The sequence below is a fragment of the Podarcis bocagei genome, assembly GCF_964188305.1.
Source record: "Podarcis bocagei genome assembly, chromosome: 8".
Lineage (NCBI taxonomy): Eukaryota > Metazoa > Chordata > Lepidosauria > Squamata > Lacertidae > Podarcis > Podarcis bocagei.
Window position 1 is genome coordinate 23221380 of NC_138133.1, and position 26466 is coordinate 23247845.

The 26466-nt window shown below is 45.0% G+C and overlaps 1 protein-coding gene and 1 long non-coding RNA gene across 7 annotated transcripts in view; both read right to left on the bottom strand.

The window, feature by feature from the left end:
- The window catches only part of LOC308594084, a 375081-nt gene that overhangs the window by 253709 nt on the left and 94906 nt on the right, over nt 1-26466 (bottom strand). The gene's annotated exons all lie outside the window — the stretch shown is intronic.
- Nucleotides 22759-26466, bottom strand: part of RNF152 (ring finger protein 152) — a 49569-nt gene continuing 45861 nt past the window's right edge. For all 6 annotated transcript variants that reach the window (XM_081206667.1, XM_081206670.1, XM_081206665.1 and 3 more), the window contains one exon: nt 22759-24334. In XM_081206667.1, the coding sequence (XP_081062793.1) occupies nt 23551-24162 (612 nt within the window). In that variant the 5' untranslated portion in view covers nt 24163-24334 and the 3' untranslated portion in view covers nt 22759-23550. The remainder of the gene's footprint in view (nt 24335-26466) is intronic.

Here is a 26466-nt window from a genome sequence, read left to right on the forward strand (position 1 = left end):
TAGTCTGACACACTGAAACAACCTCACCACCCTGACTTCCTTGCGCTATTTGCGGAATTGGAAGAAAACCACACTTTGCTTCAGCAGCTGCAGTAAGAATGACCATGAATCAGTGATATATTGTTTGCAATTAATGTTCCAGCCTCACCTGCCATCAATTAATTAGTCTGAGCCGAGGATCATCTTGAGAGCAATTTGTGTTCTAGTGTTCCAACCCATTTTACAAATCAATAAAAACAATGCAATCCTTCCTTCACCACCGTTCCCTTTCCAACAGGTTTGTAATACTGAATTTACTTCTCACCCTTGCAGTGGGGAAATGCTGTGCCAAATCCATTCCTGGTGTTTAGTTTATTTCAGTCTGCTGAGTTATACCAATAATTACCATTTCTTCAGTTACATTTTTGGCACGAACTCCCCGGTAAACATTACTGAAACAGATTGGTGCAATATCCTATATTCAGGGTGCCAGTACTGTATGCTACAAATCAATGCAAACTCACAGTTTAGGACTAGCGCCCTCCGATCAATATGTAAGTAATAAGGTATTATCACATAGGACAACCAAGCATGCTATTATATAATATGAAGGCACAGCAGAGTCTGGTTTTTGGTGCTGTTGACAAAAGGGTAAATCTCCACATGTATAAACTCCTTTGTTCACGCAGCTACTTGTTCACAGCAACAGAGCTGAACCACTGAGTGTGTCCTCTCATTCTGGCATTTCACAGGAGTAAAGATCAGAACAGCGTCTCGACATCCAAAAATGTCAAAATCACCTTGAACCCAGAAAAATCTAACATCACTAATACAGGAACCAGGAAGAGATTTCCTGGAACAAGTAAAAACAAATATTTTTAAAGTAATCACACAGCCAACGAGGACAAACAATGCAAAATGATATAAAAAGAGAGTAACAGTTTACACTGTCATGGCTACGCAAAAGGTGAAATAGGCAAGAGATAGAGACTGCATGGCTACGCAAAAGATGAAATAGGCAAGAGATAGAGACTGAATGAAGTTTTTGAGCTATTTTTAAGAAAATAGGCCAAAATCTAGATTTCTGACATGGATTGCCATATGTCCAGATTTTCCCAGACAGTTAAGTGACACTGTTTGGCAACCCCAATCTAACCTCCCTGCAAGCAAATCAGGATAAATGCTCAATAAGCCGATCACCAGGCACTACCCCATGTCTGCTGACCAGCTGCTGCTAGCTGCAAACTGTTGATGGGCTTCTGCTCTGACTTTTTATGGGTTTTTATCTTTAAACCAGACTGGACAGCTCTCAAATAGAGAACCATCCTCTGTAAAGCAGGGCACATAACCACCCTAGAGGTAGAGGTGCCCTCCTAACTCCCTTTTAGAGTAGTTATGGGATCTGGGAGAACACAAAGGGGCCCAGACCTGCTCTAGAAATATTTCTCCATTTGCGGAATGTGGCAATTCCTAGGCAGATGCCAAGGTAAAGGTAAAGGGACCCCTGACCATTAGGTCCAGTCGTGGCCGACTCTGGGGTTGTGGCGCTCATCTCACTTTACTAGCCGAGGGAGCCAGCATACAGCTTCCAGGTCATGTGGCCAGCATGACTAAGCCGCTTCTGGCAAACCAGAGCAGCACACGGAAACGCTGCTTAGCTTCCCGCCCAAGCAGTACCTATTTATCTACTTGCACTTGATGTGCTTTCGAACTGCTAGGTTGGCAGGAGCAGGGGCAGCAGATATCTGCTCATTCCTTAACTAGATCCCAAAAACATCAGTCTCATATCCTTCTGCCGAGGAAAAAACATGCTACCTGAATGCTAACCACATACCTCCTAATCAGCCATGAGTGGCAGATTACTGATGCTAGTTTGCTTTGCTAATAAATAAAGCCTTTGTTCAGGAGGGCTTTGTTCTTTGGCAATTTAAACACCTTGTTCTTTCCTGTCATGTACAGATACTGGGAGATGTGTCACTGGTGATGTAAAAGCAAACAAAGTGACAATGTAGAAAGCTGCATCACACCAACGGTACAAAGAATGAGGTTGAAGGCATACTTCAAGTCAAAAACCGATTGCAGCCTTCTATGAGCTGTCAGAACAGGCCAGCTGGGAGTATGGAAAAAATAGGTTACTTTATTTACACAGTTTGTATTCCACCTTCCACCATAAGATAGTTTTGTAATTTAGTGCTGATTTTAATTGGTTTTGAACGACATGTTTTTAACTTTTTAATTGATAACCTCTAAGCGGTTTATAAGGGATGCGGGTGGCGCTGTGGGATAAACCATAGAGCCTAGGACTTGCCGATCAGAAGGTCGGCGGTTCGAATCCCCGCAACGGGGTGAGCTCCCATTGCTTGGTCCCAGCTCCTGCCAATCTAGCAGTTCGAAAGCACCTCAAAGTGCAAGTAGATAAATAGGTATCGCTCCAGCGGGAAGGTAAACGGCGTTTCTGTGCGCTGCTCTGGTTTGCCAGAAGCGGCTTAGTCATGCTGGCCACATGACCCGGAAGCTATACGCCGGCTCCTTCGGCCAATAAAGCGAGATGAGCGCCACAACCCCAGAGTCGGTCATGACTGGACCTAATGGTCAGAGGTCCCTTTAACTTTACCTTTAAGAAATATTAAAGTTTTGTTACACTCGAGTGGAATAAGTGGGCCACATGGAGCTAAGATTCTTCCATTGTAAAAAAATAACAATCCCACAGAAGTCTATTCATTCTTAAGAAATTTAATCATAACAAACGGACGTATCTAACAGTTCTCAGAAATGCCATCATTTTCACCAAATATGAAGGACGAGACGTAAGAGTTAGGCATACAAAAAATACCATCATCTTAAAATATCTGGGAGAAAAAAGCTTGTTGGGATTTCCAGACACTACTTACGAACAAGCAGAAAATGCGTTTTAGACATTCAGATTTATAAGCCGCCATTTGATATATTCCCTTCCCCACCACACTTTACAGTGTCAATATTTGGCAGCATTCTGTCAAGACAGTCCAACAGCTCATATATCTGCAGGGCCACTTAGCCCTTGACCATTAAAAAAAAAAGGTACACATGAAGATAAATTACATACATTATTGCAAATGAAACACATCGAAGACGTCAATGAACAGCCATCCAGGAGTATAAGCCTAATCCTTTTGTATCTATTATGAAATGAACAGGAGTGAGAGAGACACAGACATACAGACCGAGAGGAAGAAAACGCGTCCTCTGATTTTAACATGAGGCGAGATGCCACACATAGCAATCCTTTGAGTGCCCCCAAGCTAGTATCAACCTTCACAACTTATCATTCGCCAGCTAACAATGCTTGAAAGGGTCTTTGGAAATGTAGGTGTTTTAAGGGTGGGAAGGCTACGTGAACTGTCAACATAAAAGCAAGGTTTTTGAGGAAAGTAGAAAATGCATTTTTTTAGAAGTGTTTTGCTAAAGAAGCATGGCAAAAACCATTATTAATGGGGGGTTTAGGCTGCAGTTGTAAAACATAATTACTAGGCAGTAAGCTTTGACCAAACTGTGGGAGGCAGTGGAAGACAGAAGTGCCTGGCGTGCTCTGGTCCATGGGGTCACGAAGAGTCGGACACAACTAAACGACTAAACGACTAAACAACAACAACAAAGCTTCATAGGGAGGGATGTGGGTGGCGCTGTGGCCTAAACCACTGAACCTAGGGCTTGCCAATCGGAAGGTCGGTGGTTCGAATCCCCACAATGGGGTGAGCTACCGTTGCTCGGTCCCTGCTCCTGCCCACCTAGCAGTTTGAAAGCACGTCAAAGTGCAAGTAGATAAATAGGTACCACTCCAGCAGGAAGGTAAATGGCATTTCCGTGCGCTGCTCTGGTTCACCAGAAGCAGCTTAGTCATGCTGGCCACATGACCTGGAAGCTGCCTGCGGACAAACGTCTGCTCCCTCAGCCAGTAAAGCGAGATGAGTGCCGCAACCCCAGAGTCGTCCATGACTGGACTTAACAGTCAGGGGTCCCTTTACCTTTACCCTTAAGCTTCATAGGAGACAGTGAGATTTAGAGAAAGATTGGCTAATGTGGTGCCAGTCAGATGTTGTTGGACTTACAACTCCTATCTCCCCTGGCCTTTGGCATTGTTAGATAGGACTTGTGGGAGTCAAAGTCTAACAACTTCTGGATTGCACCATGTTGCCTATCCCTGTATTAAAGAATACATACCTGGGACTGCACAGTTAACATCTTGAAATGCAGGGCCACAATCCAGCCCAGGCTGAGCATTTTTACGTGCTATAAATTTCAATGGGAGGGTAGGCACAGGTTTAAAAAACAAATCCCACAGAATGGTTATCTTCGGCTGATCTAGGAATGCTTCAGGAAATCAGTCTCTGTGAATTCCAATGTGAACTAACCAGATCCATGCTTCCTGGGCTCATGTGCTGGTCAGAACATAATTTTGCAACATGGTTCTCAGCCCCAAAAGCATACCCAACGGCATTTCAAAAATCATATGTTAGAATGAAATGCATTTAGAAATGCGTACACAGAGATTAAGTTCACTTTTGAGATGAAGCAGGTACATAAGAATATTCAGGCAAATATTGTAAATGTTACAGATCAATGCAAAAACAGGATAGAATGGATTTGTGAGTGAACACAAATGGCATGGAAAAGGGCTGGATTTAGGTTTGATGAGACCCTAAGCTACTGAAGGTAATGGGGCCCTTTATATGTCCAGCTGTCCTTTGTCAACAACAAATTGTTGCTGTTTTTTGTGTTGAATATATGCTATATGGTAATTTATGGACCTAATAGGTCCATACACAACACAAAACACTGTTGCTGTATGTAGGTTTTATTTCATTTGTTTTTATCTTATATTTTGGAAATGTACATCCAGCTTTTTTTCCTTTAAAATTTTGGGGGGGGGGCTCCAAGAAAGTGGGGCCCTAAGCTATAGCTTGTTTAGCTTATCCGGCACTGGCATGGAAACAGATTGATCTGTCGTTCCCCAACATGTTCTAAATGTTATCTTAGCTGAAGTTGCCTATGATGGGAGAGTCAGCGTGGTGTAGTGGTTAAGAGTGGTGGACTCGTAATCTGGTGAACCGGGTTCACTTCCCCGCTCCTCCACATGCAGCTGCTGAGTGACCTTGCGTTAGTCACACTTCTCGGAAGTCTCTCAGCCTCACTCACCTCACAGAGTGTTTGTTGTGGGGGAGGAAGGGAAAGGAGATTGTTAGCCGCTTTGAGACTCCTCAAGGGGAGTGAAAGGTGGGATATCAAGTCCAAACTACTCCTTCTCCTCCTCCTCTTCCTCCTTCATTCAGCAATAATACCACCAACACACAACTTTGAATACACCAAGTTCTGCCAAGTTATTTCATCCAGCAGCTGCATTGTGGTATGGAGGACCTATGGAATGCATGTGGAGTTTTGATCAGGGATTCCCTGTTCACACCTTGCAATAGCATCCCCCAAAGTAGCAGGAAATAGGAAGTTGTGTCAGTCTTCCGCTGGTATGGTGGCAAAGAAAGGCTGAGCGTCATACAAGTGCAAAGCAAACATGGTGCAAATAGATCAAGATGAATGTCCAATGGACACCTGGAAACATCTCCTACTTGGGAATGCCGGGGACAGAATTTGAGATCTTTCTTCAGGCAAAGCCTGCACACTGATACCCCTGAGTTAGCACCCAAGCCTTACACCAAAACACCAGTTTTAAAGATGTGAAGTCATCAAAGCTGAAATCAGCCGTCTGAAATCTTGAAGAAGAAGAAGAGTTTGGATTTGATATCCCGCCTTTCACTCCCCTTCAGGAGCCTCAAAGCGGCTAACAATCTCCTTTCCCTTCCACCCCCACAACAAACACTCTGTGAGGTGAGTGGGGCTGAGAGACTTCAAAGAAGTGTGACTGGCCCAAGGTCACCCAGCAGCTGCATGTGGAGGAGCGGAGACGCGAACCCGGTTACCCAGATTACGTGACTACCGCTCTTAACCACTACACCACACTGGCTCTCTTCCAACTTCCAAAACACCCACGCAAAATAGAGTTCAATCATTTCAACGGAGATCCTATGGGGGGAAACACTTGAAAACACAGACGAAGAAAATGTGGCACCGCCGCTTTCCTCAGATAGCATTTAAATAGATACAGAGCAGATGGCACAAGCATGACCTGAATTAAGAATAGCTTTGTTTGTCTCTACCTTCCCTTCCCTCCCCAGTGCATATTGCTCTTCTTGGGTACGGAGGGGAGGGGAACAAGCAGCAGCAGCGGAAGAAAGACAAGACTAGCGGAGGGAACACACAGGAGAGACAACTGCTAAAAACAGTCTCTCTTATTCACACTTTTATACACTGCCCTGGAATCTTTTGATGGAAGGTGTGATTAACAGATATTTTAAATGAATAAAGCTATAAGCAACATCTTTCTGTTATGTTCTATGTATCAGGCGTATTAGAACTAAGTGGAGAGACTCGGGACCTAGAAACAGGAAATGTTGGGACAGGAAGTCAGGGAGGGGCTCCTGCCTGTGTTGTCTCTGCAGCCTGCCCAGAGCGGACTGGATGAATGAAACACTCAAGTACAGCTGAAAGCAGTAATGCTTCTATATACCAGTTGCTGGAAACCGCAGGAGGGGGGAGTGTTGTTGCACTCATGTACAGGCTTCCCACAGGCATCTGGTTGGCCACTGAGAACAGGATGCTGGACTAGATGGGCCATTGGCCTGATCCAGCAGGCTCTTCTTATGTTCTACATGCTTCCAGTGGAGTCAATATGCCTCCATTTATGGCGCATCCATTCTTGCTAGGCATAGGATGGTCAATAAAGCACAGATGCTATCACAGATATATACCGGTACCTTGCCAATATGTTTGCATATATCCTTGTTGACCACGAGTCTAGACCACAGCATTGGTTCAAGGGTCAAAGATTGAGTGCTGCTTGCATGCAGGGACATAAGGGATGTTGCAAAATGGCCCTTTGTGTATCTGCAATGCAGACATGAAGCAAGGTCTCAGAACTGGTCCCTCCAAGTCTGCTTTTGCTAATACAGGGTCCTCCAAATGTTTGGGCTGCAGCTATAGAGCCTTATCCATACATTCCAGTCAAAAACATCTGGGAGGGCTTGGGTGACAGCTCTAAAACCATGGCAAACTCTACTTCTGTTCATAGAGCCAGGGACCTAAAGAAGTTGGCCAATTTCATTTCTTCTTGGATGCATTTTTTGGAATGGTTAGGGGTACATGTGGAAGATGCTCCTCAGATGGCTCCCTTAAGTGGCATTGTTCCCTGCAACAATGCCACCACCTGCCAGGAACCTGGTTTAGTTGACCTTCTGTAATAGTTGCCTCCACAGTGAAAGTGAGGGTTTAGGGCTAGTAAGCCCACCCCTACAACCTTCCTGGCAATGGCAGCTGCAGGAAGAGTTGCTGTGAAATGCAAGAAGGCACTACTTCCAACTTCACCCACCCTGAAACTCTCCCAATCCATTGCTGCTGCTGTAGTGTCAGAAGGAGGCAAACAAGAGCAAAGGCCGCCCCAGATTTAGACCAGCTTTGTGAGCAGCACCTATCCTACAAGTGATGATAGAGGTGGAACCAGGGGTAAGGACCACCAACTGTCAAGGAGCCAGCCAGCAAAAAATAAAAATCACATGGACTAAGGGAAGCTAACTCTTTATTAGAAGAAACAAGGCCTGCTCAGGTGTGCCAGGCCTAATGAGCACAGCAACTCTTCTCAGTAGGTCTTGCCCCTATGAGGCAGTGACTAAAGGTCCTCACCTTCCCTCAACTGCCTAAGTCGTCTCCTCTCTCCAGGGTTTTTCCCAAGCAATCTGAGACTCTGCTGACATGCCCGTCTCTGCTCCACCCTCTTCATACCTCTCCTGGTCCTGGGATACCAGGGGAGAGGGGCGCTTGTCACAGCAGGAGGGGGAGACACTCATGACTATTCACCAGCCTGACTCATCTCTGCCTCTTGGCTTCCATCCTCTTCTGCTTCTTGATGTCTATCTGCCACAGACTCTCCCTGCTCACCAAAATCTCCTTTGAACCAAGAATCTTGATGATGTGGAGAATTCTAATTGTGTCCAACTGAATGCAGTTAACATCCCCTTTCTCACCTTTACACTGAGAAAGTGCTGCATGTTGTGGCACTGAAGTTTCCTCACCCCACCCAGGGACTGGTAATACTCTCTCTCATTCCAGCTGATGGAGAGCATCACACTTCTCAGAAATGCAGTTTCAGTCAGGCTAGCAGATTTTGGCTACTCTCCTTGAACTCTCTCCATTCCAGCTGATGATTACAAGATGAGCACCTAAGTTTGCTCTTTTCTTCCTCCTTCACAACCCTCTTTTCCTTTTATGACGAGTCTTTGCAATTATAAGCTTGAGGGCAGGGACATATTACAGTGGTGCCTCGCAAGACGAAATTAATTCGTTCCGCGAGTTTTTTCGTCTTGCGGTTTTTTTCGTCTTGCGAAGCACGGTGTCAGAAAAGCTTTGGAAAAGCTTCAAAAATCACCAAAGTCCTCAAAAACCTCAAAAAAGGCTACCACACCACGTGCTATGAGTTGCTCCTCGAAGTCAAGTCGCAACTGTATTAACGGTTTTAAGAAAAAGGAAACAAACTTGCAAGACATTTCCGTCTTGCGAAGCAAGCCCATAGGGAAAATCGTCTTGCGAAGCAACTCAAAAAACCAAAAACCCTTTCGTTTTGCGAGTTTTCCGTCTTGCGAGGCATTCGTCTTGCGAGGTACCACTGTATTGCTGTTGCTATTTGTAAGCCACTCTGGGAGCCTTAGTTGTTCATTTATTTTGGCCGGAGTGCAGAAAAATTACCATATTTTTCACTCTATAAGACCCACCAGACCACAAGACGCACCTAGTTTTTGGAGAAGGAAAACAAGGGGAAAAAAAATTCTGAATCTCAAAAGCCAGAACAGCAAGAGTGATTGCTGCGCAGTGAAAGTAGCAATCCCTCTTGCTGTTCTGGCTTCTGGGATAGCTGCGCAGCCTGCATTCACCCCATAAGACGCACACACATTTCCCCTTATTTTTTAGGAGGGGAAAAGTGAGTCTTATAGAGCAAAAAATACGGTACTTCTAAGAAATAAAGAATCCATGCATTTATTTACTTCACCAGGCACACTGCACCCAAGCCACTATCATCCACAAGGTGCAGTTTACATAACTCAGCTGCTCCTGAACACACAGCTCACATTAACCAGCCGGCCAATTTGCAGACTATAACAGAGACTTCTTCAGATGCAGGCTTCCCAACGGAGTTTTCTGGGCAACTTGGATGTCCAAACCCTCAGCGGATGCAACCGCCGTTGCAGACTTGCAGCTGCAGTGACAGATGCCCATTTTTCATTTCACTTTCAAAGGATATGAGGCAGACATACCCTATGACGGCATCATGCAGAGGCTTAGACATCCCTGCCTCTGAATTCCTTTCTGTGTTCCATTTGAAAATGGAATGTACTTTAACTCATTTCATTCCACATGATTTGGGATGCCAGGCTTCCCCCCCCCCCCCAGATCGTTATAAGTACCTACTTTGGGGAAGGAACTGTACCTCAATTTTGCAACTCCAGGTAAAAAGATGAGAAGTAGCAAGTGATGTGAAAATACCCCAGCCCAAAACCCTGAAAATTCACTGATAGATATTAAGTTAGGCAGGCAAGGAATCTGACTTCCAATAAGAACACAGAGGTCCACACATAAATTTGGAAATTAGTCAGCAACCAAAACAATTCAGCCCAATCCCCTACAGTTAGGGATGACCAAATAAGTCCATTTCAGCTTGCTCATTTTTCGAATCTGAAGTTCAGTTTTCCACATGCAATTTTTAAAGCAAGAAATCCCTGTGAAAATTCATCAGCATTTCAGTGTGAATTTCTTTTAACGTGCACATCTGTGTGCAATTCCCCACAACATACACATCTTTTGGCAAAGCAATTTCCCCTAAAGTAATTATGGACCCCTTTACTCAAGGCATTTCCTTTTTTGTGTGCAAAGTTCATGGCTGGAAAACTGCACTGCAAAATTCAGAGAAGGGCGACTTTAGAAAGTTTGCTGCATTTCGGTCTGCATACTGCTTTGGAATGCACGATTTCAGTAGGTCCGCCTTTGAATGCGAACTGAATCAGATTTCTTCCCCATCCCTGCCTGCAGCGGTAAGGCTACCATTTAGCTAAAAGGTTATTTGTGACTGAACCTTATTTAAAGCAAGGGGAGTTAAGTCAGGGCCAGATTATACGCGAGAGTATTTACACAACCATCATGGCTTATTCTAGCAAACAGCGGCCATTGGAAGAACACATCTATCAGGGCTGGGCTGACATCAAAGGAAAGGGGCAAATCCCCAATATGGTTTCTCTGCCCGCCCACCCCCAGTGACTTCAATTCCCTCCCCTCCAAAATCCACCCCAAACAACCATGCAATTTATTACTGCACAAATAATGTCACATTTGGTTTAGCTCTTAGTTGCCAAAAGCACTCAAAATGGAGAGCACTGATATATATTTGCCAACCAGCTCTCTAAAAAGTGTCACTTTGTGTGTTAGCAGCTTTTGAAAAATAGCTCTCGCTCTCTGGTTTACTTTGTAAAATTAAGGGCGTACGATTCCAAAGACAAAAATGCATAATGGGAGTGCGACGCCGAAAACGGCAAAAAAGAAAAACAAAATAAAAGCTTGGTGAGCCATGATCTCTGTGAAACGTATTTGCAAAAATCCACTGCTCTGCACTGAACTGCTGGCTGCTTAACTTCCAGCATCCAAAGCTTTTCAAAGAAACAAGCTTGCTGCTTATTTGTGTGTAATTCATCGTGACAGGGAGGAAGTTGCAAGATCAGGGCTTTTAAGAACAAGAGAAGAAATGGAGACAAGCAGCTACCGTCTCACAATGAGGAATCATATAAGCATCTTCTGAAGCTGACCTCGCTGTGGAAGACAGAAGTACAAATGCTCAAAAAAAGGGGGGGGGGGAGAAAAAGAAAAAATGGCAGATGCCTCAGCAGTAACAAATCCAGACTGTATCACAACTGAAGCAGTGCTTAGAGAGAAAATTTGGACAGACTTGCTGTGTTTGTCCTGCGTGGACGACTGCTTTCCTAAACAGTAATGCAATTATCTTGTACGCCACCAACATTACATTATAAATATTCCGCAGCTGCTGACGTCTTGCTAAGTGGAAATAACAAACGGCCCCATCTAACCCAGTAAAAACACAAATAATCCAGACAGAAGGTTAACTGAAACAGACCTTTCGTGAGCTCAAGCACTGAAAATGTTCTACCACATTTGTGTGTTAGAAGCTGCTAGTGTATCAACACAGCAACTGGGTTCCTCTCGACTCCTCCCGCCTTTCTTTATCACGTGACAAAGTGCTGACCCCAAACTCTTTCACCACATGCACACACATTCCTTTTAACCAACATATGTCCAGTCCTATTAACCACCTGTCTTGGGTCTCCCTGTCCGGCACACAGCTGAAACTCAGGACTCTGGTTTTGCCAAAGGACCAGGTGTGTAGCCTGGGGGTCATTTTGGACTCACAGCTGTCCAGAGTGGCACAGGTTAATTCTGCATCCAAGGTCTACCAGCTCCATCTAGTATGCTGGCTGAGATGCTACCTGCCTCCTGCTTGGACTACTGCAATGTGCTCTACATGGGGCTGCCTTTGAAGGCGACTTGGAAACTACAGAGTGCTAATCCAGAATGTGGCAGCTAGACTGGTGACTGGGAGCAGCTGCCAGGACCATACAACACCAGTCCTAAAGGCTCCCAGTAGGTTTCCAAGCACAATTCAAAGTGTTGGCGCTGAACTTTGAAGCCCTAAATGGCTTCGGCCCTGTATACCTGAAGGAGCTGCCTTCACGTGTCTTTGAAAAGTCATAAAATCATTTATCTCTCTGGCATCTGATGGGAGGGCTTTCCACAGGGCGGGTGCCACTACCGAGAAGACCCTCTGCCTGGTTCCCTGTAGCTTCACTTGTTGCATTCAAACTGGCCTCAAGCAACTTACTAGTAAATACTAGTCGCCTTATGTCTGGTGTTTTATCTATAATACCCTTTTAAAAAGCTTCATTGTTCTTTTTTTATTATTATAAAAGAGTGGCCTCAGAATTTCAATCAGAGTTGGAGCAGCTATGGTGGAGAAAAGCGGAGGAGAAGTATATCTGGCACCTTAGAACATTTTTCTTTCAGATGCAAATTAACGTAATCCCAGGAAACGTTCCTGATGAAGAGACAGGAGCAAAGTTTTTTAAAAAAAATATTCTAAAAATAAAAAAACTGCACATGCATTTGATCAAATGCTTTCAAGTATGATTGGAAATTGAATATTTATTAGGCTTTACATTTCTGTTGCTTAAACACGAAATAAATCCTTCATAAAGATGTGAAGAAGTGCACATGAAATGTCGGCTTATCCAATACCTGGAAGAGGTGTGGTGCAATTTGCTCTGACTCGGGTCAATACAAGCTTGCAAAATCTTTGTTGCTGCATTTTGTTTGTATAGAGAAAAGCCAGAAACACAGAAGGAGAAAGGCGGGTGAACTTCATCATTTGTAAAGCCTAAGGACTGTATGCCATCAAAGCAAAGGTCACTAATATACTGAAATTCCACTGCAGTCCTGCAACAGATTCATAGCCTGATAAATACAATATAACAAGAGGCTGTTTGTACAAGAAGAATTCTTACAGTTGCCTGCCGCATGGCGTAGGAACTGAACTGCACCTATGCATTTCTCAAGTACCGGTAACTAAAAATAAGATTGCTACATATCCTCCTGTCTGGCTTCCAAGAGACAATATTGTGTAACCAACAGCCAGGCTCACTTTAATTTGAGGAAGACAGTAGACATGCCCCCTTTAACAGAGACATGTTGAATATTTTACACAGCTTAACTAATGAGCACTGTACAACGTGTTCTGTTGCCAAGCCTTGCAATACAGAAAAGGCACCATGTTAAAAAGGAAAAAAACTGGGAGCCAAGAGAGAAATGATGACTTCGGAATATATATTCTTGTCATGCACTGAATCTCCCGCACAATCCTTTGCAAAAAGCAAGCTCACATTTTTTAATGGGCCGAATCTAACTGGGATGGTAAAGGGTCACATCGAGAATGTGTGGGACAGCAGCAGGGGTTAGGCCCGCCATGCGTTATAAAGTAACAGAAGCTGAGGGAAACAGGGCTTGCCAATCATACCTGACAGACAAAATTTCAGCTTCTGAGATGGGCTCCTCACACAGGCAACACAATAGCAGGGGAATCAATGAGGCAGCAGAGACCTGGAGCAGTAATGGAATGTACCACACATTCATAGGAGCCATCTCCTAGGAGCTGAGGTCCCTTCACCTCCCCAATAAAATATTTGAGTGAACCACCAACCCCCCTCCACCCCAAAATTGATGGGCATTGCCATTCAAATGTTGTGTGTATGCTGCGTCTTGTGTTCAATTATGTACCCCCAATATTTTATTCAAGTTGGCACCCCTACTGTACAGTGGTACCTCAGGTTAAGTGCTTAATTCGTTCCGGAGGTCCATACTTAACCTGAAACTGTTCTTAACCTGAAGCACCACTTTAGCTAATGGGCCTCCTGCTGCTGCCTCACCTCCAGAGCACGATTTCTGTTCTCATCCTGAAGCAAAGTTCTTAACCCGAGGTAATATTTCTGGGTTAGTGGAGTCTGTAACCTGAAGTGTATGTAACCCTAGGTACCACCGTAATCCTAAATGCTCTCCATTGCACTAAAATACCACCTTCCTAAAATCGAAAAACTAATACAGCAGGGAGAAGACTGAATGAGGCCCTAAAGTGGTGAATTTCTACTTGCAGAGTTTCTTTCTTTCCTCTGGAAGCATAAACAGTATAACACACACACCCCACTACGCCAATTTCACTCTTAATATGGTTCAATACATGCCACTACCTTAGGAGTCTACCACCTCATTCTGATTCATGGATCAATACAACTGGAGCAACCGAATGGGAAAAGAGGGTAGGTCCAAGCCAGGGAAGCAACGGGGATCATTGTTCTGTTGCCTAAATGAGCATCTCATAGGGTCACTCTGCCCAAGCTGAGCATCCTTACCAGTGAAGGGACATCCTGGCTGTATCAATCCCAGACAGCGTTCAGTCAAGGCTTCCTCCCCACGTTGGAAGCTGCCTCATTTCAGGCCGCTCTCAGGAGCCAATCTCAGGGAGTTTTGCCTTTGGTTGAGTATTGGGGCCTTAGCCCTACACCTGGAGAAGGAACTATCCTTCAAATAAAGATGCACACGCCAGGTAAGGCCAGGCATCTCCATCCCTTTCAAGCTTCAGAAGTTAAGACTTTGTACAGTGGTACCTCGGGTTAAGTACTTAATTCGTTCCAAAGGTCCGTTCTTAACCTGAAACTGTTCTTAACCTGAAGCACCACTTTAGCTAATGGGGCCTCCCGCTGCCACTGCACCACTGCCATGTGATTTCTGTTCTCATCCTGAAGCAAAGTTCTTAACCTGAAGCACCACTTTAGCTAATGGGGCCTCTTGCTTCTGCTGCACCGCCGGAGCACAATCTCTGTTCTCATCCTGAAGCAGAGTTCTTAACCTGAAGCGCTATTTCTGGGTTAGCGGAGTCTGCAACCTGAAGCGTATGTAACCCGAGGTACCACTGTATAGTGGTTGCCAGCTATATACATGGTTTGTATACAGAAGACAGAAATTTGTACTCGTTGCCCCAAATGAGGAAGACATGCGATGCTTTTTGGGTAAAAATCAGCATTTAGTTGTGTGTGCAGGCTTAGGGTGGCTGTTTACCTCTGCAAAGGGCAGGGTTACCAGCTAACCCACTGGAAAGAACTAAAATTCTCATTTCCCATTCCTGTTTTTTCTTCTCCTTAAAAATCATTGTGCATGGATACCAGGCAAGATTCCCTCCCCTTCCTTTCTAACCTCGGTGTTTTCTAACTCTTGAGCAGTTGCAGTAGCATTGTCACCACCATGTATAAAATCAAAACATGAAACTCAATAACATATTGATTGAAATAAAAAGGAAACAATGCAACTGCGTGAAAATTTAAATTACACACACAAAGGTACAAATGCCTTCGCAATCCCTGGGAGCAAAAAATATTATTGATATTGGGAGTAGGTAACATGCTTTAAAAAATTGTTTTGCTTCATTTAAAAATAGCAGGATGTATAGCAAGATGTATATCCTCCTGTATTGTTGTGCTCACCAGGGAATGTTTGTAGCTCAAGGTGTGTGTGGGGGGGGGGTATCCTTTCTGAAGACAAGGAGGCCTCTCCCAAAGCTACAATTCTCCAAGTGGTTCAACACTCAATCCCTTTTCAGAGGGAATTCTGGGAGCTGTTGCTCTGAGGGGAATAAGAGGGTCCCCTAACACAGGCATAGGCAAACTCTGGACCTCCAGATGTTTGGGACTACAATTCCCATCATCCCTAGATAACAGGACCAGTGGTCAGGAGTAATGGGAATTGTAGTCCCCAAACATCTAGAGGGCCGGAGTTTGCCTGTGCCTGCCCTAACAACTCTCAGCAGCCATAACAAACTACAGCTCCCAGGATTCTTTGGGGGAAGCCATGACAAGCAGTAGCCTAGTGCTCTATGGTGTGAATGTGGCCACGCACACTTTTTACACACTGTTGATGGCTGTATTGCACCTTCTGTATTGTGCATGAACATGCCTGCTTTTCTTAGAAAATCCAAGACCGTTTCTTTAGGTAACAGAGGAGGTGCAGCAAGGAAAACTGTCCAGCAGCCTGTTAGTAACCATTCAGAGTGAGCCCACCAGCACGTAAAATGATCTGCGCATGTGCGCTTCTGGGAGACAAGATGTCTCTCCCCCCTCGGGTATTCAACTCCCTGGGGAGGGAGATGAACTCTGAAGAATGACAGTGTTAGCAAATCACACTAATAAATTTTAACAAGGCGTCCCCAAGGAGCGCAAGTCAGTCGGGGTGGCAGGAAGCCAGAGACTGCTCAAGGGACAAGTCTCCGTTTTCTTTCTGGTTCTCCCTGGTATCTTGGTTGGAACAGGAGCTCATGAGACAAGCAGTGGGTAGGTAGGGCAACAGCAGAAGGGCACTGGGGAGTAAATGCAATGGCTGTGCATCTGAGACGAACATGGTGCTCTCTGTGAGCTGAGCCCTCAGGCATACTCTAACTCCTGAATTTCCTAAGCTGCAGCTCTTAAGATTTTGCCCAGCTGTCAGAATGCCCCCCCCCCTTGCAGGAGTTTGCAACATTCTATTATCATTCCAGCACATTTCACGCACTGCTATATGACTGATAAGGATGCAAGCATGAGGTTTCTTCAGACAAACCTCCTTGCCCTCCAAGTTAGCAGACAAGAGGCAGTATAGGTGGTAGCAAAGCAGTCGTACTTTGCTGGGACTGGGAAAACAGTCCCAGACCCCACTTCTCCATGAAGTTCCGTCTCCTGCCCCACACCAAGATACCCCACTACACATCCCTGGCATCACCCAGGGACCACCATTTTTGAAACATTCGTGATCCTTAGTTAGCCATTTTCTTAAATTGTATGGACCAAAGAAAAGAGGGGAGGAGGAAACTTTCAAGTTTTATATCTCAGATTTTCATATGCCTTTGCAGAGACAGAGGCATCAAATATGTGGGAGAAGAAGAGTTTGGATTTGATATCCCACTTTATCACTACCCAAAGGAATCTCAAAGCGGCTAACATTCTCCTTTCCCTCCCTCCCCCACAACAAACACCCTGTGAGGTGAGTGGGGCTGAGAGACTTCAAAGAAGTATGACTGGCCCAAGGTCACCCAGCAGCTGCATGTGGAGGAGTGGAGACGCAAACCCGACTCACCAGATTATGAGTCCACTGCTCTTAACCACTACACCAACGGGACTGGTCATAAGCTTCAAGGGAAATAAACATTTGTAAAGAACCACCGTTCTTCTGATGCATTTGAAGCTGCCTTCACACTAATACATTGTAAATACGTGAGTACCCCCAAAGAATCCTGGGAATTGTAGTTTGTTAAGGGTGCTGGGAACAATAGCTCTGTGAACATAAACTAGTTGTTAGCATTATTTGCAGGAAGCAATGTGCTTTAAATGTATGGTGTGTTCACAGCCTTATATTAACTTATACTTCATTTCTGGCAGATAAAACCCTGGAATTTATTTCAATATGAAGCCTCAGCCTTAGAATGCATAGTAGCTCAGAGCACCTTAATTCTCAGAACCTGCAAATACCATACTTCGATCTAAGGGTTTTTTAAAAAACACCACTCGTTTGTTCAAAGCGGGGGGTGGGGGGCTTAATCCTGCGGCATAGCAAGCATTGGAGAAGCTTCTCCAACCATGTGTCGCCTTAAGAGTTTTATGGCAGGCGTCTATACTTCTCTTTAGAACCTCCAGTTTATACATCCCTATTATTGTGCTCCAGTTTATACATCCCTATTGTGCTTGGAAAAGACTTCATTCACCACAAAGTAAAAATTGTAGATTCTTCAGCTGACCTCCCAAAGAAATGCCTTGACAAACAAAATCTGAAAAGGTCAAAAAAGAGAAGCTGCAGGAGATACCGCCTGACACCTGTCTCCGACTCTTCAGGTTCAGTTGGATGCCAGACTTCTAACCGAGGATTTGGAAGGAGACAGCAAGTTTTGCATTTATTCCTTTATTCTTGCTCCCCACCCTCACTGGAAGAGGACCACAGAGCAGCCAAGGTGAGATTCCTAGGTGAAATCCTAAGCCCAGCCCCAAACCAGTTTAGTTACAACAAGCCAATTTCACATTACATACAGTAAGAAATCCAGACTGGTCACTGGGTCCACTCAACAAGGGAACCCGCAGCCAATTCCCAGCCCCCTGACCAACTGCATTCACACTTTTGATTGATTGATTGATTGATTGCTATATTAAATATATATATATAAGTGGTGTACAAAAAAAAACTGATTTAACTATGACTTGTGAGTTCAAGCCAGGATCAAATCACAGTTTCAGTTCTTGGTATAAACAGTCACAGTTCCCCAAAATTGGATCCAGTGAGGAACTGAAATTAGTTAGCCATTTCTTAAATTAAAAAAACAACAGCATTATATGTCAACCTCTGGGCGTGTGCGCAGCAGATATGGGAGCATGCAACTCCAAGGCTTGCTCATTCTTGAAGCAGGAAACAACATGTCAAAGAGGCTAGAAACAGAGGTATGCAAAAGCATTGCTCAAACTAATCTCTCGACCTCAGAAAATGACAAACCAGCTTCTTCCTCCCTCCACCCAAGTGCAGAGAAAAGCTTCAGCAGGAGTAAAGGTATCCCTGGACAGTTAAGTCCAGTTAAATGAGACTATGAGGTTGTGACGCTCATCTCACTTTCAGGCAGAGGGAGCTAGCGTTTGTCCACAGACAGCCTTCCGGGTCATGTGGCCAGCAGGACTAAACCGCTTCTGGCGCAACGGGACGCCATGACAAGTGCCAGAGTGCATGGAAACACCATTTACCTTCCTGCCGAATTGGTACCTATTTATCTACTCGCGCTGGTGTGCTTTCAAACTGCTAGGTTGGTAGGAGCTGGGACAGAGCAACAGGTGCTTGACCTTCTAATCGGCAAGCCCAAGAGGCTCAGTGGTTTAGACCACAGCGCCACATGCATGCCTCGCTTCACAAATCCTCTCCGGGACCCATCCCTCAAAACTCGGGTGTGGGGAAGCTGCAGAGGTGGGTCCCTCTGTGCAGTGGACTGTATTCCACCTACACAGGTCAGAGGTTCTACCACCACAAGAGGTTATCTCTACTCCATTCAAGCGAACAAGAGACATTATCACAGTTCAAGGAGACATTCCAGCCAGAAAAAGCACCCAGAATGCCAGGCAGTGCTGCTCAGGGGGTGTAGCCCGGGAATAAGGTGTATGGCTGGCAACAGTCCTGAAGCCCAGCTAGAGAGGCCTAGACAGGCTGCATCCAGACATCAGACCCAAGTTTCCGTACCCATGCTTTAAAATATTATGCAAGCTAAGAGATGGTGCTTTTCAGGTTTTTTGTTGTTTCTTTTAAGGATATGGAAATGACTTTTTCAACATGAAAGGAACTTAACATTTCATGTGCGCTGCATTAGGAATTAGAAGAACATCTCCTTATTGCAATCCCTCTGGCAAGAAGCCTACACGCGAAACCTGCTTAACACCACACGCTCTTGAAAATGACGTCGGCCTGTGGAGAAAAGCGATGAGGTGTGGCATTCATAAGTGGAGCTATGCTGGCAAATGTGATTATAGGTAATGGAAAGTCCACTGCAGGTTTCGGTTGCAAACTGAATTAGACCGCCGTTTGAAGGGAGCAAAAGTGAATAGTAGTGGGTTACACAAGAATGGATGTATAGAGCTGTGATTCCCATATAATAAATTATGAACCAATGTAAGTTTAAATACATTGCAAGCAAACCCCAGAGACTTCTTAATGATCTGAAATAAGGAGCAGTTGCACATCAATATAGAGCAGGGTTTCCCATTTAGTTAAGTACTGAGGAGTTAAGTACTGCTTTTCAAAAGCCAAGCAATGGACCCCTTACTTTTTTTGGGGGGGGAATCTATATGGTAGTTTTTGTTATGTGGATGGTGCCACAGACCCCCAGGTGCATTATGCAGACCACCAATAGTGAACCACGGACATAGCGAACATATTAATGCAACTGTTCCCATTAAAGAACCCAATAGTCAGGACTCTTTTACCTAGTGAAACTGTTCTCTGGGTATTTCTGTGTTTGCTAATGCTATACAGAGTAAGCAAGGAAACAATATGCCATTTAATCACTTTCTGGGCCTACCTGGCAGCAAGTCAGTATGTCAAGTCCCCAGTCCATCCATGTAGCCAAAGTGAAGCACAGTCCCCACAGAGATCCTGGGGCTTGCAAGCCGAGGTCCCTCAACATGGGTAGTTGAGCAGACACAGCTCCTCAGCTCTGCTTCAACTTTGCTGCCTGCTGATTGCAGCACCTGGGCTTGATGAGGCAGGTGACCCTCACCTGTTCCAAACCTACTCCAGCTAAGGAATCACAGCCCTCCAGAGTTAGCGAGCCCCACCTGTGGCCAGCTAGGGAGCTGGGCTGTGGGCCTTTGTCTGCCTTAGCTTCCCCCTGCTCCCTATGCCTCAAGAGCCTGCCCTGTTCTTGGAAACAGGGCCCCCTCTGGCTCTGGTTTCTGTGCACTGACCTCCATCTCCTTGCCATCCCCCATCACTCTGTGAGTACTTCCCCGCCTCCTGCTTGCAACCAGTCCTGGCTGCACCCCTCACCACCTAGTCCTGCCAGTTTATGCCATACAGGCACTATGTTGATGAGCTGCAGATAGTTCTTACCACTGAGATAAGAGCTGTGGAACTTTAATTATCCTAGGACCCCTTTGGGTATACGAGAACCCTCGGTTCTCAAACTTTTTGGGAGTCAGCCTCCCTTAAGAGCCCAGCTACACAAAATAGCTAAATTACATACTGTTTACATTACATTGTGAAATCAGCTTCATATAGCTAAACTGGTCTGGGGCTTGGCTGCGCTGGCTGGGGCTTATGAGAGCTGTATTGCTTACATGGTTAGTGGGGTGAATAGAAAGGGAGAATAGCCAAGGAAGTGTTGGGAGAGGTGGTGAAACACACACACACACACTATTGATGGTGACGGCTTAGCAAGCAGGCTTCGGAGCTCCACAGATAACAGGACTGTGTTGGGAGAGCAAAAGGTCTCCACCCCCATCGTTCTGCCCAGACACTGAGGTCCAGTGCCGAGGGCCTTCTCAGTAGTGGCACCCGCCCTGTGAAATGCCCTCCCATCGGATGTCAAGGAAATAAACAACTATTCGACTTTTAGAAGACATCTGAAGGCAGCCCTCTTTAGGGATGCTTTTAATGTTTAATAGACTATTGTATTTTAATATTCTGTTGGAAGTCACCCAGAGTGGCTGGGGAAACCCAGCCAGATGGGTGGGGTATAAATAATAAATTATTATTATTATTATTATTATTATTATTATTATTATTATTATTATTATGGCAACTGAGGCTGGTTACAGGCAAGCAGTTTACTGAATGAGATGTGTGATCGCCCAAAAGACCTGATCCCTCACTTGCAATCCTAAGTGGCTTGAGCCTAATGAGAACGGTACCATGTAATTCTTCCAATTGCCTAGGCTGATTTGAAGTTGGGGAAAATCAATCTGTTTGAGCCTCCTCCAGAGTAACACAAGTAAGATTACTCCATGGGAAAAGCTTATACAGTCATACCTTGGAAGTCGGACGGAATCCATTCCGAAGTCCACTCAACTTCCAAAACGTTCAGAAACCAAAGCGTGGCTTCTGATTGGCTGCAGGAAGCTCCTGCAGCCAATCGGAAGCCCCGTTGGACATTTGGGTTCCAAAGAATGTTTGCAAACTGGAACAGTCACTTCAGGGTTTGCGGCGTTTGAGAGTCAAAACGTCCGAGTACCAAGTCATTCGGAATCCAAGGTACATGGAATGACACAAAGGAAGGTGAAAGCAGGACCCATGAAGTATATTTTAAAAATGGATCACAAAGGAACAAACATCGGGGGGGGGCAAAAAGGGGGGTCAATTCAATGGCTTCTATTAACATATTACACGTGGCCCAGTCTGCAACTGCTAGCACTGTTCTTATTTTGGGGGGAAATGGAGAATGTGTCAAAAGTCCACTTCCTTGTATACAAAAATTGGGATTTTAGGAAGAAGGAAGAGCTCTTCCAATGTGCATCAGCTCATGCCTGTATAGGGAAGGCCTGTGTGTCACTTTCAGAACCATGGGTTCCCAGGAGTTAATTTATGGTTCCCACTTCACAGAATCCAGACTCTCCTCTGTTTTGCCTCAAGAGAAGCAGCCGCAAAAACAGCAATCGGATCTTTTTCTTGGGCAGGCTTCGTAATCCCCAGCAAGCAGACGTGCCCTGATAAAAATCAGCTAAAGTACCCTGGGACTCCTTTTCTGTATACACAGGGATTACGCCTTCAGGATAGCAAGATCAACAAACCCCGGAGTACTCCTGGCTGCCTGAACAGTCTAACACAGAAGCAAGTTTCATGCCTTTTCTCAACATGATTGAGCAGCTCAAATGCCACCGAGTTTCCAAAACCATATCCCCCCCAACCCCCTCTTACAGAAACACTACACTTTTGCCAATGGCTGGCAAAGTTATTGGTGAATCGCAGAAAGGAGTTCCTGGATCAACTCATCTTGGCAGTCCACATCGACTGAGTTTTAAAAGGGGGGGACAACTTCTCTCGCCACAATTGCCTTTAGGAGATAGTCACTTTTTCTGACGTTTTTCTTGACCTGGGTCCCCAGCCACTTCACCCATCTTCCCCTATTCTCCCCCCACTTCCTTTCTGCAATTGTAACGTTTCCGCCCTGTGAACACCTTTGAGGGCAAGGCGGGCCACACTGCTGGTGCATTTGTGCATTCTGTATCACGGCCATATAGCCTTCATTTGTATCTCACACTTGCAATGATGAATAAAACCTAGATTACGGCTCCTTTGGCGATGTACCTCCAGCTCGTATTCAAAGGGTAGGAAACCTGAAGAGAAGTCTTCAAAAACCATTCAGTATGCCACTCACGTACAAAGATCAGCCTTTATCTCAGATTAGGCCATCTCCACTAGTTTCCGCAGCAGAGGTTCTTGACAAATATATTTACTGTGTGCGCATGAAACCACATGCCCAAGATTTACATTTTTAAAGTAGCGTTTTGCAGAAGGCAGCATACAGACAAACAGTTTGGCTGGACAGCTGTATATCCTTCCTGGTTCCCTTTATTGCTTCTTTCTTTTTGTGTCCCATTTCAATTTAAACGAGAGGAGGAGGAAATCACTTAAAACTACAGAAGAAAAACAGAATGCGCATAAACACACAGATATAGATTACATCCAAAATACTTCCAACGCTTTAGAAAAATGTTCTCTTTCTATAACTATGGTACAGATTTTTTAAAACCGCTGCAATTAATGTGCAATTTAAAAGATACAAAAAGAAGCCTTGTTGACTAAATGACTTTTTTTTTTTACTTTTCACAAGTTTCTCCGTTGCCGCTTAAAGAGAGAAGAGTTACGGTTTTCGCTACGTCTGGAAAAGCACTGGGTAGCTTGCCTTTCCGAATGCCAGTGTTTAATTCTACTTGAACGTACAGCATTTTGATTTGTAAGTTGACTACTCTGTTAAAGAGAGACAAAGGGAGAGATTATGTCCTATATCAGTATAGTAGAACCAGCTAAATAGACATCTTTAATCTCGTAACATGATGAAATCATTATAAATTACAGCTCATTTGTTAAGTGATTATGGTGATGCATGCAGTCTTCCTTGGTACTGTTACCAGCGGATAAGCATTGGACGTTTCCCATACTCTATGAACAGGTGCCTCTGTCCTTTGTTTTTCCTTTTAAAGTAGACTCTGGACCAGCAACCAGCCTGGTGTCAATGACTCAGTACGGTGGAACGAGGCGCTTCATCTCACGGCATCCTGCCACCACCATAACCACCCTCCCAAACCCCCAAAATTGGCCCGCGTGGGTATTTGCCGCTTCCTTTCAGCCGCAGGAGATCACAGTGAAACGCTTGGAAATGCACGACATGTTGTGTAGGACAATCCCAAGGAGGAAAACCAGGACGCAGGCTACCAGGATGACGGTGCAAACCCCCGACCAGGTGGAGCTTTTCGCAATGCCCCTCCTGTCTTGATCTTCGTCGCCTCCTTCCTGAGGGAGGCCGGACTGCAAGGGCTGCTGCTCGGCTGGGATTGTCACCACAGTGAGAGACTTCTGCTGGCTGCCTGGCAGCAGGCGGCAGCCAATGTCTCCTGGCAAGAGGGACCTCTCCTTGGAGATGGGCAAGGGCAACATGTAGCAGCCATTGCTGGGAAGTTTGATGAAGACGGGAGTGTGCTCTGAAGTGTGGGGTATCGCAATCACGGCAATGACCTCTGGGTCGTCGGGCAGCTGGGAGACGGAAAAGCCCGGCGGCAGTTTAGTGATGCCTCGGCACCAGGGGCACCGCAAGTCTTTTTGGCTGGTCCTCATCTGCTGAAGGCAAACAGAGCAGCAGGTATGCTTGCAGTCCAGCAACTTGGGCCTCCGCCGGGGGCTGTAGTAATTGAAACAAATCTGACATTCCAGCAGAATGTCCTGGGAGAGAGTCTCCATCGCGGTCCGACTGGCGAAAGCAGTGAGATATCACGTTGTTCGGCAGTCCGGTCTCAAATCTAATGCCTGGAGCAGTTCCTGGCCTCCCACAGTGACTAGCTTGTATTCTACCACCAGGCGAAAGGAGGCAAGGAGTCCGTAGCAAAGCATCTGACTGGGAGTCCGTCAATATCTGAGAGGGAAATTTAAAATGAACAGAGTTAATCATAAAGGTCTACTAGAATACTGAAGGGGGTGAGGGATCTAAAGACATCCTTTTATTGATGCAGAGGATAAGTGAACATTGCAAAACCGTAGCATCTTAAGCATGATGCTTATGGCTAATAAATTCCCCTAAGCACAAACATTACCAAACATGGGTTTTAGCCTCATATACCAGGGACATTGAACAAAAAAAACACACACACCCCAAGTTTTCTTAGCTGATTATAATGATTTTTGAAGAAAGCATTTCAGACTAATAGTCTGAATTCCACATTTTTACTTGGTCAATAAGACTATTTTCATGCAGGAATCAAAAGGACAGTTTGCTTGTTTTCCATGCTTCGTGAACAGACTTCATGTGAACGCTTCATAAAAGCTTTGAACAAATGGTGAATAACCCAAGACCAATTTGAAGGTAATGTGGGAGGACACAAACCTAGAGATTTTTCCTCCCAACTTGATTGAAATTTACAGCATTGCATATATCATTGCAATCATCCTCTGGTTCAAATTCAGTGGGAAAGTGCCTGAAAACCTTTAAATGAGTTCACTTTTAGGAAGAGGTTAGGCAATTGCGAGTTGAGGTTGACACCCATGGTGACCAGGTTAGGCAATTGCGAGTTGAGGTTGACACCCATGGTGACCAGGAACACACATAAAGTATGTATATATATTGCAGCCATACGGTAAGTGCATGGTTTATGAAGTACCTGTCTTCATGACAGTAATGCTTGGACAATGACACTTAAGAGCTCTGTTGACACTTAAGGCTAGCGCTCCAGAGCCACTTCCCTACTGATGGCTTCTTCTGTGGCTCCAAGGAAGAATGTTACTACAAAACTTTGTGAATAGGATCAAACACACAATTTCTGTCTCCCTGACCATTGCATTCCTTTCTGGGCAGAATAGCAACCAGGTGGAAGAGTGCCGCAACTGTTTCCAATCCGTAGAGCTCTCATAGTCTAATACCAACTGAAGCAGCAGGGGAAGGATAATCAGGAATCGGTTCTGCACCATTCACAGTAAGCCTGAATGGGGCCTGATAAAGCAACTTTCCCAGGAACATTCTAAGGTTTAGGACCAGGTAGCTCTACCATCCCCAAACATTACATTGCATCCACTGCAGAAAAAAGTATCAGCTGAAACAACACAGCAGTACATGTGCAAAATCCAAGGCAAAAGAAATAGAGGACGCTGCCCTGAAACACAGTCACAAAATGGATAAGACGAACACCAAGGATCTGCTCCCAATTATTTTTATAAGGGAGAAGGTCAACAGCTGAACTTCCACAAATAATTTTTTTAACCATGCTGGCTTTCCTATCTCCCTGTTTTAAAACCTCTGGCACAATTGAATTTTGAAGTGTCATCAGGATCGACCTCATTTTCTCTCTGTCCAGTCCTGGAGTTTTGCTCGTAGGGTTATCATCTCTCTTGCTTGGCTTTAATCTGCCGCATGGCTAATTACATTAAAAGTTATTAAGAAGGAAAATGTGTGTTGAGAAAGTACTGAAGTATTAAGACAAGCAGTGGCATAAATTGCAAGCAGTATAACAAAATGGTAATACAGGACAGATCTAAACATTATGTATAGGTAGAGTGGACGGTACGAAAGTAAATGCAACAAAGTGAAGCTGGAGGCAGTAAAGGAGTAACTCCTCACTATTCAGTGAGCCTGGAATAATTATGCACTTAATGTGTTAATAAAATCATAGGGGCGCAGGTGACACTGTGGTCTAAACCACTGAACCTCTTGGGCTTGCTGATCAGAAGGTCAGAGGTTCGAATCCCCGCAACGGGGTGAGCTCCCATTACTCTGTCCCAGCTTCTGCCAACCTAGCAGTTTGAAAGCACACCAGTGCAAGTAGATAAATAGGTACCGCTGTGGGGGGAAGGTAAACGGCATTTCCGTGTGCTCTGGTTTCCGTCACGGTGTTCCGTTGTGCCAGAAGCAATTTATTCATGCTGGCCACATGACCCAGAAAGCTGTCTGTGGACAAACGGCGGCTCCCTCGGCCTGACAGGGAGATGAGTGCTGCAACTCCATAGTTGCCTTTGACTGGACTTAACTGTCCAGGGGTCCTTTACACTTACCTTACC